Source organism: Vanessa cardui, chromosome Z (assembly GCF_905220365.1).
Source record: "Vanessa cardui chromosome Z, ilVanCard2.1, whole genome shotgun sequence".
NCBI classification, from domain to species: domain Eukaryota; kingdom Metazoa; phylum Arthropoda; class Insecta; order Lepidoptera; family Nymphalidae; genus Vanessa; species Vanessa cardui.
Genome location: NC_061154.1, coordinates 15,565,746 through 15,581,595, shown reverse-complemented (window position 1 = coordinate 15,581,595; position 15,850 = coordinate 15,565,746). Strand labels below are relative to the sequence as shown.

The window sequence follows — 15,850 nt, the reverse complement described above, 5'->3', positions numbered from 1 at the left end:
GTAAATCGGCAGTCATCGGTTTTATTTTCATTCCATTGCATTTTCCGATGCTACATCTAATTTGTGTCGTACTATACCTAACTTACATATTATGCTTCAGGACGATTGCTCAAAATACAATATCAATTAAGTCCCTAACGCATTTCCTCAGAAACACTTTAAACCTTAATGACTTAAAATTATAATGGTTTTTAAAAAAATAACTGATAAGTTAGTTTAAAACAGAATGAGCATAAAACGGTAGCTCTGTCCCGTTTTTGCACGAGAACAATACATTCAAAGTTAACCCCTCCCACTTCAACCTTAAGTTCATGTCGTGATAATCAAATCAAATCAATTTTATTCAAGTAAACTTTACAATGAAGCGTTTTTGAATCGTCAACAATTAAATACTACCACCGTTTTGGAAAGCAGCTTCTAGCGAGAAGAAACGGCAAGAAACTCGCATAGTTGCTCTTTTTAAATAAACAGATTTACAATGTTGTTGTAAATGTGCAATTTACAGTAATTAGTGTGTAGTTTCGTTCTAAAAAGTACTCTTTTAATGAAGAATATGATTTATTTATTAATTTAGTCTTAATAATCTTTTTCAATTTTGAGAATGGGAAATTGATTATATTTTCCGGTATCTTATTATATAGTAGTAACTATTGCTAATTTCAAGTCAAACAGTGAGGCAGTGTATGGTATATTGCATAGATAATAAATTATTTGAATACAGGGTCAAGAGGACTCCTCGGACGAGGAGGGCGGGTGGGAAGAGGGAGGGCGAGGGGAGGGTGGGGATGGTGACGCCGGGTCTGCGCACGAGCTTGCGTTGCGTGCGCGTGCGCACTCGCTCTCCAGCGCCTCCAGCGGCGAACCCGATGGTGAGACATTCATGCCAATCGTAGCTTATAACATATGAAAACGTATAAGTAAGTAAAGTAAAGTAAAGTAACAGCCTGTAAATTTCCCACTGCTGAGATAAGGCCTTCTCTCCCATTAAGGATAGGGTTTGGAACATATTCCACCACGCTGTTCCAATGCGGGTTGGTGGAATGCACATGTGGCAGAATTTCTATGAAATTTGTCACATGCAGGTTTCCTCACGATGTTTTCCTTCACCGCTGAGCACGAGATGAATTATCAAGACAAATTAAGCACATGAATCAGCGGTGCTTGCCTGGGTTTGAACTCGCAACCATCGGTTAAGATGCACGCGTTCTAACCACTGGGCCATCTCAGCTCCTATAAACGTATAAACGTGTGAGTTTTGGACATAAAATATTCGTTGAGGGAATTGCTCATATTTCGAGCAGTTTTTGTAATGATGACCAATTTTTATTCTGTGCTAGTGGCTCGTCTGTAATATTATTATATAGATAGAGTATTTCATTTGGTATACATTTTTGTCTAAAGTAAGATCAATTTTGTATTATTTATTTATATAATACATAAGCGGACAAAAAAAAAATACCCGCTGAGTTTCTTTCGCCGGTTCTTCTCAAGTCAGGGTATATTCTTTCCGAACCGGTGGTAGTGTTTCAATTGACCATCAATAAGAAAGTGTAATGCTTCTATATTGAATAAAGTTATTTGAGTTTGAGTTTGAGTATGAATTTAAATGTATTATCAGAATCTTAAGTCACTTCATACACCAGGTGAGCGTGGTGATGTGACGCCGGTGCCGAGCGCGGTGGGTGGCTCAGTGGGGACGACGCCCGGTGGTCTGGTGGCGACGGGCGGCAGTTCGGTGGTACGCGACGCCTGGCGCAGCTCGGTGGCGGCGCTGCTTCGGCACGCCGCACACTTACCACCCATGGCTCTCGTACACCGACTACACACAGTCCTTAAGGTACATTAACATACATTTTGCTAAAAAAACTAAACAAATTTGTATTGTAATTTTTCGTCTGTTATAGAATGCAGCCTTGAATGGTGATCTAAAAGTTAAATTATAAATTTGATGAAGAAAAATGTGAAAATTGAAAATGTTAAAAAAGAGTAACTACCAAGTGTCTTGCCGGTTCCTCTCGGTAGAATCTACTTTCCGAAACGGTGGTAGCTTCACTTAATTGTTAATTGACGATTCAAAAGTGCTCGTAAAAGCCCACTTGAATAAAGTTTATTTTGATTTTGATTTTTGACTAGTATAAAATAAATGTTACATCGTACTGTTTTGGTGCTGGAACGACTCACGGTATGATTACGAGAGTCTTCTTGAAGTTTTCAGTTGCTCAATTTCTCTCGATAATATTGATCTCGTGTGTCGATATGCATGTGGTAAATAGAATATTCTAGACTGATCTAGAATATTTTATTTACCACATGCATGCATATTGTTGTGTTTATGCTCGAAGCAACTTAGTGGAGTAAGCTCTAAACCTTCTCAGAAAACAGAAAGGGATTGATGCATTGAACTTTAAATGCCACTCGATGGTAGGGCTTTGTGGACCGACTGAGCGCGAACGACCTATTCATCACCAATTCTATCACTAACCAGCAATATTATATTCTGGAATTGAAGAAAAGATGGTCCAGTCCTGTAGCACCTGTTACCAATATATTGCCAATGCATCGACACATTTCTTACAGCGCCAATGTTTACGGTTGTGGTGACCGCTTACTATCAGGAGTTTGATATGCCTTTTCCAACCTAAAAAAATAGAATCCTTACAAAATCAATCGAAAATTGGATTCCGAAGCATTTCGCTGTCTGTGATCCATATGCAAAACCAATAAAGTAATAGTAACAAATAAAGTAAATACAGTCAAGTAAGAGAAATAATTAGTTTATTGTTGTACTAATACTATAAGTATCACCTTTTCTCACAAAAACATTCATATTTTTCCGGACATACTACATAACGTTGAGCTGAGATGGCCGCGTGGTTAGAACGCGTGCATCTTAACCGATGATTGCGGGTTCAAAACCAGGCAAGCACCACTATATATAAGTGCTTTATTTGTGTTTGGAATGTTTGGAATTTGTTTTTCCCGCATTGGAACAGCGTGGTTGAATATGTTCTAAACCCTCTCCTTAATGAAAGAGGAGGCCTTATCTCAGCAGTGGGAAATGTACAGCCTGTTACTTTTTACATAACGTTACAGAATGTATATTAAAATTTAACAGTTAAAATCTTGATACCTTTCATATTTATATCGAATAACATGTTGTTAAAAGTGGTTCTATGAGTGCGAACAACTGACTAATTTATAAAAACCAAAGATCCCTTGATGGATTTTAATCCCTTTCCAATCAAATAGAAATCAAATTCTACTAGTAGTTCTAGTTAATTTCTCTAAAACATTTTCACTCAGACTATTTTGCAAAAGAAACTCGAAAGTCACTCCAGAAATTGAGCTTGAAATGTCAGAATGTTCTATGTAACATCGTCAGTTGTCAATATTTCACGGGTGAAATACGAAGTGATTTTGTACAGAATTATTTCGCTGTTCGGCGTATGAAAATTAAAATCGCAAATAGTTATGTTTAATGAGATTTTCAGAAGCGAGAGATCGAAATAATTTTTAAAAATTTTGTTTTGGTATATATATACCGTTCATACATATATACATACATTTAATAAAAAGCGGCTATTTTAATATTACAAACGGACACTCCAATTTTATATGTTATTCTATACATAGCTATAAAAGTATAGATAGATGAATTAGCTGAGTTCAAAAATGTCTGACAGGAAAGAGAATTTGTACATCTTAAGACCTCAAGGGATCAATCGGAAAGGCAAACTCCCAAGTTTGCTTAAATAGCTGCAATTAACATTATACAATATTTACATATAAGATGCACGATGTTTATATTGTAATAAAAATATAATACGTATTTGGTCCGGTAATGAGGTCACTATAAATCCGGAATCTGGTTATCATCTAAACTGATTATTTGATATTAACAACACAAAGGTATGAGGGGAACTTGGTGAAACTTATTGCACGGCGTCGTGACGACTCGTGACGTTTGTTTGTAAGTTCCAAATATTTCTTTAAGATATTATTTATGGGTTGGCGGACGAGCATATTGGCCACCTGATGGTAAGTGGTCACCATCGTCCATAGACAATGACGCCGTAAGAAATATTAACCGTTCCTTGCATTGTCAATGTAAGGAATAAGTGCTTGCTTAATGCCACCAACCTTGACAACTAAGATGTTATGTCCCTTGTGCCTGTAGTTACACTGGCTCACTCACCCTTCAAACCGGAACGCAATAATACTGAGTACTGTTATTTGACGGCAGAATAACTGATGAATGGGTGGTACCCAGACAGGCTTGCACAAAGTGATTACACAAAGTACCTACTACTCTCCAAAAAGGTTGTTCTCTTTAAACTATGCTCGTTGAGACAGCTAAGGAGGAGACATTTGTAATATGTAATGATACCAATAATCTCAAATCCAAATCTCTCTTATTCTGATCTTTAACGTGGAGAAACAATTTTATGAGTTATGACTAAGAATCATTTTACCTTTTGCTATATTGAAAGTTATATTTTCCATATAGCTTAGGAAAAATAATTCCTAGTGTGTTGATTCAATGAGTCAAAATTCGAGGTTGAATTTTCTGTAAACGTGACGTTGTGCATATACATTTTGCAAAATTTAAAGATCTGACGCAAAAGAATTGAAGTTTTATATTTAATTTTTAACTGTTGAGTTATTTACATTGAAAAGTGTATTTAATTTTATTCCTAATAAGTTAGCGATATCAAAGCCGTATCGTTCGCGCAGAATAGAATAGAGCCATCCGCCCACATCAACCCGTGGGTGTCGTATGAGCCCTCAAAGAGAATTTTTGTTCTGCACATCGATCAATACGTACAGCGCATTTACGGCGACCAATCCCTAGCCGCGCGCAAGAGTCCTGAGATCCCTTTTCCATGAATTTCAAATATATTAATAAAATCATGCAACTAATCCATGAAAGTTTTTATAAAACGTTTGATTTCCAGATATTGTATGAATTTGAAAAATTGCACGTTCGCTGAAAACGTTATTCCAATTTATTAACTTGATGTTTTCTTTCAATTTAAATTTTTCGTATAGTACGACATCTAATTTGTGTCGTACTGTATGACGATATGACATGTCGTTTTATGATTTAGTCGTAAAAACTATTTTTCATTATATGAAAACACTCTTTCGCTCGAGTGAAAATAAACAAATCTAAACGAACACGGTGTGTCCTTTGCGTATGACCTATAACTTTTTCATAAACTGTTCTATTATTTTTTTATATAAAAGTTTCCATCGAGTCTACCATTGCACGAAATTATTATTTTGAACACACATTCTGAACGCACCCGTGAACGTCAAACATGGCCGCCCGTTGAACATGTCATGTCATTGAATTTTATGAATTTAATATCGAAATATTTCGATTAAACGAAACATACGGATGTATGCTTTCGAATCATAAAACATTATTTTTAAAGATCTATAATTGCATGTAGTTTCGATTCGTAGACCTGCATAACAGTAGAATACAGATAATTATCTTATTATTTCGTTTCTTATGGCTTATAGTTAGATAAGAGCACCTACTTTTTCCCGACGATAACGACTTGAATGTAAAGTGGTAGGTACGTATTTAGGGGGTAATCTCGGGAACTAATAAAACAATTCTAAAAATGTTTATGACTTTCCGTTAGTAAAAAAATAGCTACATTATTAAAGCCGGCTAGTACTTTATAATAAACACTGCTTCTTATTACATTTAGACATCGTTTATTAACGTAGTCGAAGAACTGTATCATCGCATGGCACCTCTGCTTAATCTTAATAGTATAAATTAATATATTCGCATGACGTTACAAATAAATTATTCAAAACACTTAAATAAAAATCTCATTTCCTTAGTCAATGGTATTATTGCGTTAAACAGAAATATTAAGTATTAAATTGATTAGATTACAGCATGACATTAAAAAAACCAATACGTATACGACTCAGGTTGTTGAAAGATGTAATAACTTAAACAGACCGAAATACGGCTAGCGCTGTGTTAGAGTGAGAAAGGATGAGCCTGCCTACCGTTGCCATATGCGAGAAAGAGACAAACAGACTGGCGCAGTAACGCGTTACGTAACGAAGCGGTTTACCCTCATAGGAAATTATCACTTCAAAATTAAACAAAAGTTTCTAGTTCTGCAGTACTTTCTAATCACATATTAAATATTTAATATTGGAATAAAAAATGTTACTACATTCAATGTTTTAAATTTCAAATATTCCATCCTGAACATCTCGTAGTAGTTTTCATGTGAAATGAAAATAGAATTAATCTCGCGACTCGCCACCCTCCTCCCGCCTCCCACTCGACCCTTCACTCCGTTTGCATACCAGATATCGTTACAATTGTGATGAAATATTGCATAACACTTTCAGTATATATTATTATTAACAAAACAGAAATAATTACTTTAAAAAAAAAAAAGAAAAAGTATCACAAGAATATAAAATAATAATCATTAGAACAAAGTACTTTAATATATTTCTGGTTTCTTAATATTATTACAAAAACAGGTTAGTTATGATATGCCCGATCGTACTTCTTTTTTTTTATGGTATAGGTTGGTGGACGAGCATATGGGCCACCTAATGGTAAGTGGTCACCATCACCCATAGACAATGACACTGTAAAAATATTAACTCTATTCCTTCCATCGTCAATGCGCCAGTAACCTTGGGAACTAAGATGTTATGTCGCTTGTGTAATTATACCGGCTCACTCATCCTTTAAACCGGAACACAACAATACTGAGTAATGTTGTTTGGCGGTAGAATAATTGATGAGTGGGTGTTACATGGGCATGTAACACCCGGGGCTTGCACAAATCCCTGCCACCAAAAAGTTAATTTCGCGCTGCCTCTCCGCAAAAAGCGAATTTTAAAAGGTATCTGACAGCTCGTCGTAAGACGTTTGGAAAGTCACACTAATTCTTCTTATACTATAAATTTGTCATCCCATCGATTATTATTATAAATCAATATTTATTAATGTCATCTTGGTATATCAGAATATTTTAAAGCATTTTAAAATTACTCCTTTATAAATAAAATTCAAAATTATTAAAATTAAAAAAAAAAAAAACAAAAGACGTATGCTATTTGTGGTTTGAAACTGTTAGTATCGAAGGATCCTCAACAGTGCCGCTATGAATAAAGGCATGGCATTAATTATTACGGTATACGAGATATAAATTAGATATTAAATATTAAAGGAGGAACGTTTGCAAACATTCAAATATTCTTCATTATAATTAATGAAGAATTTATGTAGGAAATATTTAGCTATGTCTTGCATTTGTATTTTGTTTTGCTAAAATGTATTCCTTTCGTAGGAAGTAACATCGAAGACCATCTCGGTTTGCGGCGAAGGCGCTCTATTGTCCGGCTCTGGTGGATCCGGCGGTTCCGGGGGCTCAGGTGATCTCGCCGCCGTTCTGGAACGTCTCAGCTCAGAGGAGCCCCCCCTACTCTGGGTGGGGCCGCTGGCTGCAGACTGCGCCCGGGTTCGCGACGCCGTGCGATATGCAGCCCTTGAGATTAATGAACACCTTGAAACGTACTTCGACAGGCGAGAGCACGCTTTGGAGGTATGTGTAAGGAACACGATTGTTATCATTTACTATTTTCATAGCAATGTATGATCTTTTATATTTTTAACTAGCAGGACGAGCGACTTCATGCGCTTTTAAAATTTAACAAAACTATTATTTTTGTAGCTTAAGTTACACCTTATTACATCAGCTATCTGCCTGCGGAAGTACTGTTAATCGATCCAGCCGTTTCATAGATTGGTTGGAATAATTATTTTGGTGTATATGGCATGTATGCTTTGGTTAATAGCAATTATTTGAATATTACAAACAGACACTCAAGTTTTATTATTTGTATAGATTATATTATTAATTTATTAATATTTTCGTGTAAGCGACTATAAATCTCATACCATAATTAACACATCCATTATCAAATATCAACAATAAGTTAGTATCTATTTAATTTGTAAAAAATACACAATATTAGCTTCCACTTTGTCCGACACGTCGACACGCAGTAGCGACGGGACGTGGGCGACGTGAGTCCCGCCTACGGTCTCATGCTTCTTTCATAAACTCATGACAAATACTTTGCCGGCCTTTAACAAGGACCTTAGCCTCATAAACACAGACGAGCGTTACTTTGGAAAATGAAAACGACGTATCCATTGTCATCTCAGAAATATGAGGCATGGATGTTTGTCTCAGTGTATTTTATAATAAAACCTATGTAACATATGAAAATTTCTAAAGTATTTTTACGTTTCAAAAAATCTGTCAAACGTTAAATATACTCAAGTAACGCTGTTTTGTTCTTTTGAACTTTTGAATTTTCATTTTACAAGATTAAATTAAATTATATTTAAATTTACCACCGGCTTGGAGAGTACATTCTTCTCGGAAGAATCGAAGCGAAACCGTATTACTCTGCCATCAACTAAATAACAAATACATACAGATCAGCGTTTTTTATCTCTTTTTGAACATGGTATTATAACTGATTATTTAGTAAAACTAGAATGGCACCTGTGTGCGCCATCAGAGATTCGCAAAATTAATCATGGCTGTATCAAATCAAAGTCCCGCGGTAAACCACAGAGTAGAGAGCTATAATAATCTAAACCAATACTATATCTATCTGTCTGTTGCTATTTCACATATAAATCACTTAACCGAATGTGATTAAATTTAATGTGAAGCATGCTTGAACTCCAAATAAGCTACTAGGTTATTTTTTATGAGTACCAACCTCTTAAATACGACCATACCCGAGGGTCACAACTGGTATAATATTCAGTATTGAATGCTTTTTATATAGTATATAGAGAGATCTAATTTAGTTCAAGAAATCGCTGTGACGTAATTGAATAAGTGTAAGACCTATTCAATGACCTAATGAATAGCAACAATCTTATAACTTTTATTAAAATTAAATCTGTTAAAGTCCAGGATTACGAGAAAATCTTCATTAATATTTTATATTTCTGTAATATAAACTAGAACTATTTTTCTATTTATATATTTTATAATAGTGTTATTTAATTAACGCATTCAAATGTGATGAATAATGACATTTTATTAGTGAGTTTGCTCATATGAAAACTATTTTTTCCTACTCGTGATTACTTGATCAGTTGAAGTAATCATTAAAATCGCCCGTATTTTATTACAAAAAAACTTTAAAGTAATTATGAGTTTATTATTTGGTATATATCTCATTTTACTACTTTGAAATGTCTAAAAGCATTCTTTACTTGTAGACTCTTGAGCTGTCTCGGAATGCAGAAGAAACGGGAAGATGCTTGTACAAATTGATCTTCCAACTGCTGCTGCTGCTGGAAACTAATAACAAGATGGTGGTAGCGGTCTACCACGCAGCTCTCGACAACCGGGTAAGAATGACTGACTAATCAATGTAAGTAGCTAAAGCACTTGTGCTATGGATAATCAGAAGAAACGACGATACCACAAACACCCAGACCCGAGACAACATAGAAAACTAATGATAATCTACATTGACTCTGCCGGGATTCGAACCCGGGACCTCGGAGTAGCGTACCCATGAAAACCGGTGTACACACCACTCGACCACGGAGGTCGTCAACTACTACTACAACTAATCTAATAATTTAAAATCTACGAAATGAAACGTCTAAATTAAACTATGCTTGATGGCTTTGAGCAAGCGCTCGTGCCAGTGAAGGTATCACCGTCTTATGAGAGTTCTATCGCAAAACAGATGTACTTACTAAGTATTATTGTCAAGATTAAAAAGTGCATGAACCAGTACCAGTGGAATGGTTGATATTTCTTACTACCCCAATGTCTGTGGGTAGTGTGACCACTTAACATCTGGTGGCCTATTCATCCGACCGCGAAAAAATTAAATAAAAGAGTAGATGAAAAATATATGTGTTACTGTATTTCAGCTTAGCAATAAGGAATAGCTGTGTTTTAATAATTTCAACTATAAAAATATGGTAGTCGAAACCTCCATTTTTTTGGACAATTAATTATTAATACCAATAAATATCTTAATTGCATAAAGTGCCGCATTGTCTAGGGGAGTGTTATTTATTGAGTCCTTTATTAGTATACGTAATTCACTGAAACAAAGGACTCGTATGTCGCAATATCTATTTTGAAGACAATGGAGACTCGTGGAAAATTATCCCGTACGAGTTGGCCCGACCTTGTGAATGTCACAAGTACACGTTTCATGAGCCCTGTATGATGCAACACCTGACTGCCTCGTGCACTCCACCGGGCGAGGTATCGATTGCAAGCAGCCGGGAGAGCTGCATATATATACACCCCCCCCCAACGCCCCGCGCCCACGGCTCGGCCCGGGCCGCCTCTCTGCCCTGTAATGTGATATTGCAACTACGAGTTAAATTATTCTACATACGTAATATGCGTTTGATTTCGAGTATTGTTAGCGCCTGGAATTCATCCTTTATGCTATATTTATAAATATTCATTATTATATTCAATGTTATTAAATTTCATAGTTACAATATATTTAATAAAACTCAAATTTTCAATTCTAGAAAATATATTTATGCAATTAAAATAACCCAATTTCGTATGCACTGTGTAAAATGTTAAGAATACACATCACAATAATGTTGAGCCCAAAAGCCCAATTGAAACCAAAATTTTATCTGTTATCGCTAAAGAGACCGAAGTCACCATTGTATTATAATTACTTCTGATTTGATTGTTGTTTTTATGCAGTATCGCAAATATTATATTTCATAATTCCACATCACTTTTACGGTTTCCACAGAACTCATATTACGTATATTTTTTTTTAAATTTATTACCGTTGTTGAGTGGTATTTAATAATAAATTAAAAATTAAAGAAAACATAATCATATTTCGGCTGGACTTATTAAAAAATTAAAGAAAAAATAATCATAAATCAGCTGGTCTGGAATACTTTTAGGTGGTTAACAAGTAGTAAACAGCATCACAAGGGTTGTCACTACCATCTTCTAGGATGGTAAACAGTATCGTATGGGGGTTGTAACTATTCTAGTGAGTTGTAGACACCGTTTTAAGGGTTGTGTAACTTCTAGTGTTTGGTAAAATACTTTCATAAGGTTTGATAAAGTTAATTTATTAGTTGTAAAGGTATGCTGATGCTATTCTAGAGCATAGTCAGTAGAACCGTAAGGGTGGCGAGTTCAATTGATATGATGATAAACATCTTTATAAAGGTGTTACCAAATTTGCTTAGTATTTTTACCAAGAATTGGTCGTTCATTGATGAAATATTACAGGGTGTAGAAATGAGCGCGGCGGTGATGTCGGTGCGGGTGGCGCTGACCGCACACGCGGGCGACTCCTGGGGGGAGCACTCGCCGGCGCCGCACGACGACGCGCGCCTACTGCACCTAATACAACGGCAGAGGTATACTTACCAAAAATAACTGTTAAAAAACGGCTAGGAAACACATTATTCAATTGAAAGCTAAACTTTTGATCTGATTAACAATGTGATCAATAAATAATGATTTATTTTCTAACTAGCGACCAGCCCTGCCATCACGCGGATGCTATAGTGATGCTTAAAAAAGTGATTATTGATGACATAACTTTAAAACCTCTAAAATTATTATCAGTGTTTCTCTACTATATAGAGCATGTATAAACCTTCCTCTTGAGACAATTTGTCTTATAAAAAAATCGTATAACACACCATTGTGTAATTTTAAAGATTTAAGCTTACATAGGGTCAGTCAGCGGTAAGCGACTTCGTTTTATCCAATGTAATGATATGTGTTATGTCCCACGTGTAGGTGGGGCGCCGCGCTGGCACTGGTTCGCGAACGCAACGCCGAACGCATTTTGGAGCGCGGGGAGCTCCCCGAGGACGACGTGACGAGCTTGCTGCATGTTTACTGCAAGGGACTCTCGCAGGCGCACCCCGGTACGTACGACAACCTCAAATCACTAAAGGACCAGTATGCAGTAAATAGAAAGATCTCATACCTGATGTCTATATAGCAAAGGGGCAGATTGTTGGGTATTGCAGATGTAAGACGATGTACTGGCTAATTACTTTTTAGTTGAAAAAGACTACATATTTTATTTAAAACTTAAGAGCCAATGACTGAAAAAATACTAATTGATTGTAATTGTTTCGTATAGATATGGTGGCGATCACCCGCCCGGTCAACGAGCTGTCCCAGAACCTGTCCTTCATGATGGAGAGCCTGTACAAGGTGTCAGTGTCCTTGCAGCGACAAGAGTTCGGCTGATGCCGCGCCCCCCGCCCGCGCCACCCAGCTCTCTTCAGCTGCTTCAACATCGACATATAAACGATGCGCGTGCGCAGCCGACGCGTACACTAGACTGCATATACCATAATAGTACTTCATACATACTCATCCAAATATACTCAGATCGAATAACGCGCACTAAATGACCCCTATTCTTAGCGACCTAGAATTGATATGAATTATTGACTATCATTTCAGTTATTACATTGTAAACTATTTTACGCATTAAGTTATTAACAAACATCACAACACGTTTAACGGTTTCAGCGAGTGTTCGCAACACGCGCCTCTCGGCTGAAACATCAAAACAGATATCGGACGATCTGATACGTCGTATCACAGCTTTGTGCTCAGACACACACACACACACACACACACACACACAACTCAGCTTTGTTATAATCAATACGAAAACTAGCATAATTTCGAATTTTACTCTCCTTTAATATTGTTCCGTTTACTCTGTGTACATATTATTGGATCGGATGTGTGCATATAAATGATGCTCAGAACCTACTTTTACAACAGTACCAAAAGCTGACGCTTCAGATACCCGTAGAAACTTCAACAAACCTGTGTGACTGTTGATACACGCTGAAGAGGACGTAACGTTACATCACTGTGTAAATTATATTGTTGGTTCCCGAACGCGCTGAATAAACCAAAAATATCAATCTCAAGTATTATGTAATTTATCTTACGTCGTTAGTCTATACTATATATCAAGAAAAAAAAATATTTTGCCTTAAATGTGTTTTCAATATATTTCGTCTTTAAGGTACATGAAGTTATATTTTTGTGGAGTTCGTTTTACGTTTATATAAGTGTATGGAAATTATATTCTAAGATAGATATCGGTGTCTATATACAAGTTATAAATCTGTGTTTTAATTGTATATTCAAAGAGAAATATCAATACGCCGCCGGTCGCCTTCCGCTTCCTGTGCGCCGTCAGCGGACATGACAAGCCATCGAATATTACGTTTGAAGTAGTTAATGTTTAATTATACGAGTCAATTCAGCTCTCAGACGCGATATATATTGAAATAGGAGTTTTCGAATCGATTAATCGATGTTTCCTCACTCGTACGAAGTGAATGCCGCGCTCTTATACACAGTGACCGACGCCTTGTCGAAATAATTACACATTTGTTGTTAAATGGATATATTCAGAGTTATCGAGTGCTGACACTCGCGAGTAAGTTCTCACCTTGACGTAACTTACTGAACGTGACTTTTAAAGTTCAATTTGACCGAAATTCTTATCTTCTGTGAATGGATTAAATGTTTTTTTTTTAATCGTTTTATCGTCAGTATTGTTTCTTTTTACTCGTTACCATTTCGTCTTCTTACTAATCCTTTACGAATGTGTATCTATTATATTATTTTTAGTTTTCTAAAAATGTTAAATGTTCTTCATATCATATGAATTTAACGTTTCTTTGAGAGCCGCGAACGCTGCGGCGCGCGGTGTAGCGAATTTAGTAAATAAATAATTATTGTTAGGTGAATTAGTGTACTAACGGTACATATTATTGTAATTAACACTCATTTAGTTTTCATATTACTGATCTCAGCTAGGATATTGTAATAACACGCGATGTCGCACAATACACACATTTCGACGAACTAGCGGAATCTATGAGTACCCATGTTACTTTCCTGACGAGCAATGAAAGCAGCGGTAGCGCTCGCTGTGAACATGTGAGCCATCGACGTTATAGCGAACGCCTTCGATCGCATTACGTTCGTTGTTAGTAATCTTAAAGGTAAAAGATTAAAATGTTATGTTAAAAAAATTCGAGATATCGCGTGTACGCAACCAAATACTTGATTTTTTTTTCTAGTGCTTATTTTGTTGTCTACATTCGCACATATCAATATCAGCCAATTTTTATCTCTTCGAAACTCGTACGAACGAACACACAAAACGACAAATTATCATCATATCTAATAACCATCTCAGCAAGAGACGCCTCCAACAAATGTAATGTTCCATCGTCATTACTGCGACGATTCACGCGTGATACGAGTTACCTTGTGTTCTTTTCATATGACCTGTGTCTACTAACGAAGCAATCAGCTGTCAACATTTTAATTAGACTGCCACTGTTACTGTAACTGAGATACGGGTTCGATTTTCCGGTGGTTCATTTTAAAGTTCTATCTCAATCTTGTTAGATACATATGGTATTGTTCGCTTGAAAATCGAACCTATCTCGGCCTCACTCCGCGCTAGAGGTACCGATACTCGAGAGGACGCGGTTGGGATTGCGACATCGTTTTACATAAACAAAACTCATCCCTCGAGCCCCTCGGCATATCGAGCGTGTTCTTCTGTCTTTGAGCAAAATGTACCAAATGATGCATAATTTCTTTTTAATTGCTATATTTACTCAACGCTTTTTTTGTGATAAACTTTTTTCATTTTAGTTTTTTTTTTTTGTAACTAATTAGGTTATTTATTATTAGCTTAATTTTATCGTCTCTTCCCGTTCGCGCCACACGCGTCTTAGTAACGATGTGAAATAATAAAGTTTATAACCAGTTGTACATGTATTTTGAATTAATAAATGAATTAATATCTCATCTGACTTTTATTATCCACTTCGTGTACTTCCCCATCATAACGGAGTTTAACGCCAAATATAAAACGTCACAAAACGACTTTTTTTAATAATAATTAGATCTATCCAACTTTTATCGTCATATAAAATCTATTCCTATCAAAAGTCCATTCTGCCGTGGTATATCTATGATATCGTTCTCTACTGTAATTTCAGTAGTTCGGGATGGCCAAAATAATATTATCGTTATTATCGGTGTTGAAGGCTAAGGTTACTCTCGTAACCAATGATGTTGTAGTAAACATATATGTTATTAACGCGCAAAAAGTGAAGACTAGAAACCGTCCTAATTGGGACGTTTGGCTTTAATTGTTTTACGTAGTAATACGTTATAATACATCATAATTACGTAGTAATACGTTTTGTGTAATTAAAACATCTAGTTATCCCTTTTACTTATTGTTTTTATCAAGCTATCCTTTTTACTTTTAACGAAATGTAAAAATAAACTAAAATAAATGGTCCCCGGCGCGTCACACTTTTTTCTGTTGTTTAGTATCGATATAACATATCTGTTTATTAGAATATCATTGCTCGTACTACACCTAAAACTCAGATAATGAACAATGAGCAGAAAAAACGCAGCACAAATTTGTAAGTTATCGACAATTAGACCATAAAATCATTTCGAAAACTAATCAAGGTATCTTACTGCTGCAACTATAATTGGAAAAAGAAGATCAAAGACAAATATTTTCAGAATTTTACATTTTACCGTTATTAGGGGATTAACATTATAAGCTCTTGAAATTTGATGCAATTATTCTGTGTACAGGATTATGGAATATATAACTGGATCCAATTTAATTAACAGAATAAAATCGGCGTTGTAGTGTACCCGACCATAATGCTCTTGTTACTAAAAATATTTAATTAAGAAAATAAAAA

At 35.8% G+C, this 15,850-nt stretch overlaps 1 protein-coding gene across 1 annotated transcript in view; it reads left to right on the top strand.

Annotated features, from left to right (window-relative positions):
* The window catches only part of LOC124543224 (protein furry), a 134,098-nt gene extending 119,176 nt beyond the window's left edge, over positions 1–14,922 (top strand). The window contains exons 52-58 of the mRNA XM_047121356.1: positions 722–869; positions 1,644–1,837; positions 7,347–7,601; positions 9,308–9,439; positions 11,334–11,464; positions 11,853–11,983; positions 12,205–14,922. Of these exons, the coding sequence (XP_046977312.1) occupies positions 722–869; positions 1,644–1,837; positions 7,347–7,601; positions 9,308–9,439; positions 11,334–11,464; positions 11,853–11,983; positions 12,205–12,314 (1,101 nt within the window). The 3' untranslated portion in view covers positions 12,315–14,922. The remainder of the gene's footprint in view (positions 1–721; positions 870–1,643; positions 1,838–7,346; positions 7,602–9,307; positions 9,440–11,333; positions 11,465–11,852; positions 11,984–12,204) is intronic.
* Positions 14,923–15,850: the final 928 nt, after the last annotated feature.